The sequence below is a fragment of the Simochromis diagramma genome, unplaced genomic scaffold (assembly GCF_900408965.1).
Source record: "Simochromis diagramma unplaced genomic scaffold, fSimDia1.1 OVJJ01000293.1, whole genome shotgun sequence".
Taxonomy (NCBI): domain Eukaryota; kingdom Metazoa; phylum Chordata; class Actinopteri; order Cichliformes; family Cichlidae; genus Simochromis; species Simochromis diagramma.
This window is the reverse complement of record NW_024386801.1, coordinates 25,061,321-25,071,704: the sequence shown is the minus strand read 5'-3', so window position 1 is coordinate 25,071,704 and position 10,384 is coordinate 25,061,321. Positions and strand designations below refer to the sequence as shown.

The 10,384-nt window shown below is 44.4% G+C and overlaps 1 protein-coding gene across 1 annotated transcript; it reads left to right on the top strand.

The window, feature by feature from the left end:
* The first annotated feature begins 1,498 nt into the window (after positions 1-1,498).
* Positions 1,499-2,218, top strand: LOC120729385 (sepiapterin reductase-like). The gene has a single exon (XM_040024916.1). It carries the CDS (start codon positions 1,542-1,544, stop codon positions 1,896-1,898), a length of 357 nt encoding a protein of 118 aa, XP_039880850.1. The 5' UTR covers positions 1,499-1,541; the 3' UTR covers positions 1,899-2,218.
* The last annotated feature ends 8,166 nt before the right edge of the window (positions 2,219-10,384 follow it).

Here is a 10,384-nt window from a genome sequence, read left to right as displayed (position 1 = left end):
TTCAGTCACCGGCTCGAGTCTCGTAATTTGATTTGATATACCTTTATTAGTCCCACAAGGGGAAATTTCATAATTTCATAAGGCTGCGAGACAGTCGATTTAGACAGTACATCCGGGCCTGCGTGCGCTGGTCTCCTTGATCCACCGTCAGCATCGGAAAGGAATAAGCGTCGAAGGCGTTTGGAAAGGGAGGGGGGATGAGTGTGTGCATATCAGTGTATATGTATGTGTGTGCGTGTCCAGAGTTCAGCTGAGACAGTGTCCTTCGCCCTGCTAGGCTAAGTAAACAGTCTTCCAGCCAACCCAGGTGGCCTTGCATGGAATGGGAAGGAACAGTCTAAACACAGTCGTCATCAGGGTGTTTTTTGTTCGGCTCCAGCCTTGCAACCGCAGCTGGCGCAGACAGGGTCTCCACATGAAGTGATGGTGCTTTTTACTTTAGTGCGAACAACTCATATGAATTTCAAAGCTGTAATAATAATAAATCCAAACTAAGAGGGATGTTTCCCACTGGAGCTGCTGAGTGTGGGCCTAAAGCCTGTATACAGAAGATGAACTGACCTCCCCTGACCCACTCTCCCTAACGTCCAGCAGGAAGCAACTCCTCTGAAATTAATGAGGTAATGAGAGTCCTGCTCAGCTAACCTATGACCTCAGTAAGCTGTTTCTGGACTCAGTTGCTGATTAAAGCCTGAAAAAAACAGGAAGTTTCTTTTGAAAGCAGATCCCACCTGTGTCAGAGATGAACAGGAAGTGCGGGTAGGATTTGGGGTGGGGCAACCTGTGACTTACAGGTTTGGTCTGTAGCCATTCGTATACCTGTTTCCTGTGCTTCAACACACTGCAGCACGTCCACGCACAGAGCCCGGCCACTGCTCTGTCTCTGTTTTATTTACTCAGTCACAAATACAGACTAAAAGTTAGTTTTGCAGCTGTTTACATTCATCTTGGACTGCAACTAGCCACCATCATACTCTGAGTTTGACAGGGTGTTGCACTGTGAACTCTGGGTCCAAACTCAGTCGTGTGTGTGTGTGTGTGTGTGTGTGTGTGTGTGTGTGTGTGTGTGTGTGTGTGTGTGTGTGTGTGTGTGTGTGTGTGAACCATCGGCAGCTAAAGAATTAAACAACCCCTCATCTTCTTCTTCTGTTCCTTCATTTCACCCTTTTTTGCTTGTACAGAACCACATCAACACAACAGAGAATTAAAACCTGGAAATGTGCAATAATAATAATCTTAATAATTGTGAAACTTTAAAGACGTGAGCTTGTGTTCAGCACTCCGTTCATATATGATCTCATGATGTTCAGCTTCGTGTCTTTCATAACTCTGACTCCGGGTCATCGTGTGTGTGTGTGTGTGTGTGTGTGTGTGTGTGTGTGTGTGTGTGTGTGGGTGGGTGGGTGGGGGGGGGGGGGGATCACGCGCCTCAGTGAATGAACTCTTTCAAGGTGCAGACAGATGAAGCCGAGAGGTGGCGCCAGAGTGCCGCCGGACTGAAGTCATATAAGCCCAGGAGAAGAAGAATCATCATCACCACAATGTCTTCCGCGGAGTCTGCGAGTCTGGGCCGAGCGCTGTGCATCATCACCGGGGCCTCCAGGGGCTTCGGCCGGGCAGTGTCCCGGGAGCTGTCACGGCTGGTGACGCCGGGCTCCGGACTCGTGCTGGCGGCTCGCTCCGGTGAGGACCTCCATGATGTGCAGGCAGAGCTGGCCGCCTCAGAGGCGGGCCGAGCCGGGCTCAGGGTGGAGAGCGTAGTGGCTGACGTGGGTCGGACGGAGGGGCTGGAGGCAATTATCAGAGCCGCGAAAGACGCGCTTATCGAGCAGATGGATCACGTGATGCTGGTCAACAACGCAGGTGAGGACGGGCTGCGTGGAGTCACGTGTGTTTAGTGTGTGTTTGGCAGAAAGTCATCATCATCATCATCATCATCATCATTATTATTATTATTATTATTATTATTACACGGCTGTGCTGCTAAGTGATGTCTGAAGAGGAGGCACCTGTAACGCCCTCACTTCGTCCAATCAGATGCGCAGCCTGTCTCGCTGCCTGTGGTAAATTAGCTCAGTGACTTGGAAGAAAAACAAAATCAGTTTTGTAAATTAAATGTTTGTTTTTGGAAGTGAAGTTCTTCTGTGGTCTGCGGCAGGGCTGTGCAGAGAGGTTTAAAGGGGCGGGTGCTCAAAGTTAAAAAGGGGCACATTGAACCAGGCTGAATAACAACAACACACATTCATCAAGAATCTAATATGGGCAACAAGGCAAAGCAAACGTAGCCGATGCTTTACCTGATGGGTACAGTGTTGCTGTTGAGGGGTTGCTGTGGATAGTGCTGGAGGGCAGGGCTGTGTTGATCTAAGACTGTAGACATTAAAAAGTCCATAGGAGAGATGGTAGCTGATTAAACAAGTGTCATGAGATAATAACAAAATGCAAAGATTGGTGACAGCGCTTGGAACCATAAGGCAACAAAAAACTGTGAGAAATAATTTAGGCTCTGCCTGTGATTCACTCTTTGCTTGTCTTCTTCCTTCCATCCCATCATTTCATACATCACTCTCCACTTGCTGTCTATCTGAGAACAAGGCACAACTTGCTATTGCAATAAACTATAATCTAATTATCCACACCTAACAACTCCAGCACTTAATCTAAAATAAAATGATGACAGAAAAATGTTATAGCACTGCCTTTAGTAGCCTCACACAGCTCCTGCTGTTTCCTCCTCATGTCCTTACCAGGCATGTCTGGACAATGTTATATCATGAGTAATATTTTTTTTAAAAATCCATCTAAATAAAACACACACATGCACGCACAGACAGGGACATTTTAGACCTTCTTCAGAATACTGTATATACTATGGGCATCATGGTGCTGATCCAGAATCTTTTTTTATTATTATTTATTACTAGAGCTACAATAATAAAGCAATGAGGAGGGGGAAGTAATAAATATGAAATAATGTATTTATGATGATTCCATTTGTTTCACTATCCACTCTGTGCAGGGGCAAAGCTTATTACATTTTTAAACTGTAGCGATACAATAATTTTACTGCTGTAAAATCCAAATTTTGTCTTATTTAAAATATAAATCTAATATAATCTGCTTCTTAATGTATGTTCTTTAAAATACAGCGTGTGTTTTTAATATATTATAATTATAATAATGCATAATTATGTGGACATGCATATTAGATCGTTTTTAGTGAAATATAATCCCTCCAGAAAGGCAGGAAAAGCCCGGAAACTTACTTTAAAACTAAATATGTTCCCTAAAACGGTGACAGAGCTACAGACCCATGACAGCCTTACACAGGTAGCCAGCAGCTATGACCAGCACTACTTGTGCAGTTAATAAAAGGACAGGTAATGTTTGTCGCGCTGTTGCACACACAGCACCAGGGGCGGAGCGTGGGGGTGGCTTACTGGGCTTAAGCCCGGGTTGTTTTGTCAGAAGCCCGGGGTCTTTTGGAGTGTACTTTTTTCATAGTTAGATGCCTGGCTGACAACTGTATAAAACAAAAAGTACACACAATATTCGAAGCACATAGTGCACACTGTGGGAATTTACGACTGTGCGTGAATCCCCCCTGATATTGGTATGATCCGAGCTCAGGCACTAAGCGACTGAGCGAGGGGGCGGGGCAGCTGCTGCCTGCCTGTGTGCGCTGTTGGAGAAACGGAGCCAGCCATACTAAGGAGAGCTTAAGTTTGACCAGGTACCAAAGCAAATCATTCGTACCGTACAAATAATGTAAATATGACGGTGAATCACGAAAGATTGATATCAAACTGATCACTTGACCAATATTACGTTACTTGCTCTTCAAGTGAATCAACAAATGGCGAAATGAAAAGCCGAACAAATGCTATTTTTTTAGAGTCTTAGCTTACGTGTGTTTATTTCATATTTTCAGTTCTTACCCTCCCCGACTAAATCGGTTTCAGTTATGTACTGAAATATAAGAATGGACATTAGAGGCTTCTTTCAAAGAAAAAACCTCCCCTCCCCCAGGTTAAAAAAAATTTTATTTGGTTTTTTTTTTTTTGTAGGGGTGTGTATTGGTTGGGGTTGTGGATTTTTTTTTTGGTTAAATATAAAATTTAGTGGTTAAAAGGTGCTTTGGAAAAGGATGTTGATTCTGATATATTATCTATGCAAAAAAACAAGAGGATGTTCAATAGCAACGAGCAGGGGGGGGGAATATTCACGAGTTATAAACGGCAGATATTGGGGAGAAAGGGGGGGGGGGGGGGGAGGGGAAAGGCAAAGGAGAAAGGGGGGAGAGGAAGAAGGGGGGAAAGGAAAAGAGGGGGGGGAAAGGAAAAAGGGGGGGAAGAGAAGGGGGGGAAAAAGGAAAAAAAAGGGGGAGAAAGGGAGAGGGAGGAGAAGAGGGGAGCCAAGAGGATAAAAGAGGAGCGCAGGGGATCGAGTATGATGACATATTTACTAATAAACTCTATCAAAGATATTTCGAATATTTATTTCCAAACACAAGTGTTAATTCTAAGACAATTGATTTTTTACAACAAATTCAACACATGTCTTTCTTATATTCGGCCTCAATTTATGTAATAGATCGGTTTACTGTTAATATCCTTCTTTGTCATGTGAAATTCCTCTTGTTTTTCATAGAAATAGTACAGAACACATACAAGCATAATATAAATACAATACACATTTACCTGAGTTTTTTCTTTTGAAAAAAAGCTCTATGTCCATTCTCTGATATTTCAGTAGCATAGACTGAGAAACCGCATTTAGTCCGGGGAGGGTAAGAACTGTAAAAATATGAAATAAACACACGCTAAGCTAAACGCTAAAAAGATAGCTCTATCACTTTCTGTGAAGATTTATCCAACTGTAGCCATGTTCTGTTTGTAGCTTTCACTTGACAGAACACGCAAGTCCTTTCTCTTAAACTTGTTTTGTGTAATAGGCGATCCTTAAATAATCTGTTATCGAATGGTTAGAAACTGTCATAGAAGCAATCGTACCGAGAGGAACTAGATAGCATTTCGTAATTTTTCATAATCGACTTATTCATACAGAGTTTAGGAAGCTGGATACAAAGTAAGAGGACGCTAGCTTGTGAAGAACGATGGTCGATTAAACTCTTACTAAGACGCAAGCACAAGTCGCATCCATACAGACCGGGCATCATCGTCCTATTCTCGAAAGGCTGAAAGACAATCCGGAGTGCTTACAAAGAAAAATAGGTGCTACGATAGATAGTCGCAAGGAAAAGGAATGAGGCGGAGTTACGAAAAGACGGGAGTGGCAACAAAAGGACGCATGTATGGAGATACCAGAACAATGGGAAAGGCCGGAGGGGGGAGGAAACAGCACAGTAGAAGAGTCGGGGTAATGAAATAAAGGGGATAGGAAATGATGGGAGCGAAGAGTGGGGGTATAACGGTTGGGTGGGTTACAAGGAGCGTGGCAGCCGGGCGCAAATCATAAAGCAGGCGGATGATATTAACAGAGCCCACACAACACCACACATACCACAGAACAAAGCCACTGTGAGGGCTTTGGTGTAAGGAAATACATCACAGGGCGGAAAGACACAAGTGATGGGGCCCGCCCCAACACGCGCACGCCTCCTGTGCGGTAGTGAGTGTGCAAACTAGACGCGACATTAAGGCATTAGCCCTGCCTCCATTTACATATAGGAACTAAGACATCAACGTAGAAAAAGATGCTGAGTTCATAGCTTGTCTGTGCTACCTGTGTCTAAGGCTCTGCTTTGACTCCACTTAAAGGGTTACAAATACTTGTTTTTTTTTCTATATTTATCAATCTATAAAAAAAAAATAAAACATTGTAGGTTCCCCTGATTTGATGTTACATAAAAAAGTGTTTTTTTAATCTGAAGAGTTTTGTAAAATAGTCTGTATATTTGATGATTGTCCCCAGCACAAAGAAGGAAAGAGAGGGGAAAACATGAGAAGGGAGCAAAAGAGGAGGAGAATGAAGGACAAGCAAACAGAGATGAAAACAAGAGCCAAGGTGAGAGACAACACCATGTTCGAGTCCAAATGGATCCCGTTTAACCAAAAGGTATCAATCCGTATCATCCTCATGTGTTACTCTCGTAACTGGCGTTGTTCCTTTTTAGGTTTGGTTTTTTGCTTTTTCAAATTCTATATTTATTACAGTGTTTATGCAGGCCTTGGGGTTGTTGTCACAACAAGGCTAACCTAATATATATAACTTTTCTCAACTCAAAGAGTGGGGAACTTTTGTGTAGAAGTAAAAAATAAGTGTAGGCAAGGCCCTATGATGATTTTGGTGGTGCTACTATCATCTGAGTGTTTTTTCTGATATACTGGTTCTGTACCCCCCAACAGCCCCACGTTTTTGGTTAAGTCCCCCCCCAAGGTAGTTCCTGCATGGTTTTGAGAGACTGTTGGTTGGTTTGTAAGTACCGACTGGTTGATATATCCGGAAATCAGTGTTTTCTGGGGTCCACTGGTGTTTTGAATTGGGGGGGTTGTTTAGTCCCAACGCCCAAAAAGTTGTAGTAAGTGGGTGCCACGAAATTGAGTTAACAGAAAAAACACCCCCGCGGACGATTGGGGGGGAAGTGAGAGTTCTAATGGTAACGCTTTGCAATAGAAACTTATAAATTAAAAAAATAAAAAAAAAACGGATAGGGGGAAATTGTAGGTTGAATATGAAAAAAATAAAAAAAATTAAAAAAGTGGGTGGGTCGCACCCTGAACGCAAGAATTAATGTGAGAAAAAATAATATAGTTAGAAGTTGATATATAAATTAAAATAAGAATAAAAATTCCTAAATATGGAAAAAAAAAGGTCCATTACAATAGGTTTTATAAAATGAACACAAAACAAAACTAAACCAGAAAAAACACAGAGACAACTACAAATTTAATGGCGTCCTGTGGGGGTGCAATGTGCCGGCGTTAGGAGGCAAGTGAGGTAAAATAAGAAGAAATAATAAAGGTGGTCGCGCAGAGAACGAATAGCGGATAATGGAAAAAAAGCAAGGGCAGGATATAATTAAAGGGGCCTAAAAAAGCCCCCCGGGGGGGTGGAGTGTTTGTCAAAATGGAAAGTGATACTGGCCTCGCCGCCTCTGCCAACAGCAAAAACCGCCGTCGTTTTTGTTTTTCAGATTCTTATTTCAGTGTTGCCACACAAGTACAGAAACTTTTGGAGGGGACCACAAGCGGGGTATAAACCGTAGGGAAATAAAAGGCTAATACTGCGCCCATAGGGGAAAAGTGCTGAACACAATAACAGGTGTAGAGGGTTTAAAAAAAAGCACCTGATAAAAAACAAACGCATAAAAAACAAACCTTGACTGAGATTTATTTGTTGTCCACCCACCGCAAAAGTCAAATTCCCCGGGAATCACAAATCACATGAAGAGGTATAGTTAAAAACTTGGGAATGGTTAAATGATAAAGGAAATTGGGGTCGCTGAAGGGACCTGGGAAAAAACAGGACTGCGTGGCGGAAGACAGGAGTAAAAGGAAGAAAAAATGCACCTGCGTGATCCTAATTGTATAAGCTGTGGTCGTGGGGTGGGATTGTTGGATGAATGGGGGGGGGGCCCGGGGGGGCTAAAGGTAAAAAAACAGCAGCGGGTTCTGCCGTCCAAAAGGGAGATAAACGAAATGCCCGGAGAGGAGGTGGGGGGAGGGTGGGTGGTTGAGTAAGAAAATGGGGGTGGAAGGGAACATGTAGGAACTGAATGCAAAGCCCAATCACTTATTATAAAAACATAATTTTAAAAAAAGACAAAAAAAACATAGATGATAATATAAATAGTTTGTTTAAAAAATAATTAAATGTGTGAGTTTGAATTTGGAGAGGGGACACCACAACAAAGACAAGAGAAAACAGCAACAAGCACAGGGGGGGGAAAAAGGGGAGCGAGGGACAACAAAAAAACGAACCAAAGAAATTAAAAAAAGTAGAATATTAATATAAGATTTTTTTTTTAAAAAGTTTTGCCTTCAACAAAAAGGCCCACCCTTGGGCAAGACCCAGTCAGGAAAAATGGTGCGGTGTGCTCAAGCCCCTCCCCTACCGCCCCCACCCCCCCCTCCCCCCCCCTCCCCCGTGCACGTGCCCCTGGCGTTCCTGCGGTTGAGATTGACCGGTGAACCTGACAAACCGGTTTTGTAAAAAAAATCGGTTTTTTTGTTGTAGGTAATTATTGCCCCAATGAATTGCCCTTAGTGTGAAGGGAATGGAAAAAATTCCAAACCTCCCCAGGGAGGGAGAAAACGTAATGTGGTCCCGAAACGTACCCCAGGCTTTGCATCCTTACCGGAAAGGAACCCCGGCCCCTGTCCCACGGTTCCCTGGGAGTTTTGGAGTGGGTAATGTAAATGTGTTGGGGGGGTGTGGAGTTGGTAATGTGTGTGTGTAATATATAATATATTATATAATATATATATATATAGTATTATATAATAATATAGATATATATATATATATATAGATATATATATATTGATATAATATATATATATAAGATATAATAAGAATAATTATAGGGATGGTATTATTATGTATTGTTATATCACAATATAAATATAATCTACATATAAGTAGTGTGGGTATATATAAGGGTATGGTGGTAAAACAACAAAAAAAAGATATATGTGTGGTAACTATCGTAGCTGGTGTTTGGAGGGGGTATAATAACATCTCTGGGTGATCTGTAAAGATACTAATGTGGGGTAATATGTTAATAAGGGGTGTGGTGGTATATAACTATGTTGTTAATCTCGGCTATGTTGTACAACGATTATTTGTGGTGGGTCAAAACTCTAGATGTTGTAATATGTTAAAATTATCAATATAAGGTGTATATGGTTACATAAAGTACGGATGTGTTGTAAAATTCTATGTACTCTCGCTCGGGGTATCCCTTACAGTCTGTCTATGTCCAACAACATCTGAGTGTGTGTGGGTGTGTTGTGGGGGAACTGTTACAAAACCTCTATCCGTATATATTGTGGTTGGGTGTACTCCTATAACACACAACCCCCCAGCCCCACGCCCCCTGGCCGGGGCGGTGTTTTTGGTAATCCTTCCCGCTCGGTCCCTCTACACAAGAGGCACTGGACTTGGAGGGTCCGTGCGCAGTTAAACTCCTTAGCTGTGTGTGGTCCCCCCAGGTACCCCGTGCGCCCCCTTCTGGACAGAAGGAATTCGCCCAGACGTTGAGGGTTGGCCCGGGTCGTTGCCGGAGCCACTCGCCCTAAGCTGGTGGGAAGTCAACCGCACCTAGTGATCCAGGGAGGGTTACCACCGGGGACCACCGTGTGACGCTTCACCCTCCACATCCGATAGAGCTACCCTTCCCATCTGAGCCGTTGGGAAATTGTCCGCCAGCGTTCTCGTGGTTGGTGTTCCCCTCCCCTTCCTGATTTGCCCGGTCCATCCCGGAAAACCGCCACATCGATCACTTGAAACGGCCCCCGTCCCCCCTTCCTTACTGTTTTGTCACTACCCACCACTAGGTACGGTGTTGGTTTTATCCACCCCACCATTTTTTTGTCCCCGTCCCCTGTAAAAGCTGGGAAGTCCCCACAGGATCGTAGAGGCTCGGTCATTTTCTCACCAACACGTTGGGGGGCAAGCCTTCACCTGTTTTGGTGACCTCGGGACTTGTTAACCCAGGGTAGACTCGGCAACAGAGTGGTGTGGCCTTGTTTAAAACACTAAGGCCAGCACCCACGCGTGGTTTATGGAGCCGTTTCCCATGGTGATGCCTTGCCTGCTAAAGCAAATTGTGCACCCTGACCCGTGGGGTTGGTTGTAAGGTGCACTGGGAATGGGTCCGCGGGGCAATCTTTAACACAGCCCGACAAAACCTGGGGGTCCCTGTTTTGGCCCCCCCTTGGGGTGGGGTGAATAGAAACCCCAGCACGCTATGGGGGGACTGGGTTGGCCTCCAGAAGCCTTGTTGTGTCTTGGACTGGCCCATGAAGTTGTTGGGCCGCCTGGTGCGGTCCCCACCCCCCGTTTTCAGTCCCCAGCTTTGTCACAGCCCACTTGGTGGGAGTGTTTTTTTGTCCCTGGATAACAGACCCACCACTCCCTCTATCCTGCCCGGTTTGGTAAAAAAACATAAGCCCGTGCCAGGGGCCCCCATGGTACCGTCCCCATGGGATGGGGTCGTCCCTCGCTCCCTCCTCTTTTTCCCCGTGGGGTGTTTCTGGCCTTGCCTGAGGTAATTCCACGGAGCAAACGCGGTCAAGTTTGGTGGAGGCACCATCTTTCCCCCCCAATGTAAAAAATTGCCTTGGGATGTTTCTTTTGTCTCATCCTGGGACCCGTGTGGTGCTGAACATCTCCACCAGTCCCCGGCCCCCCTAGCCTT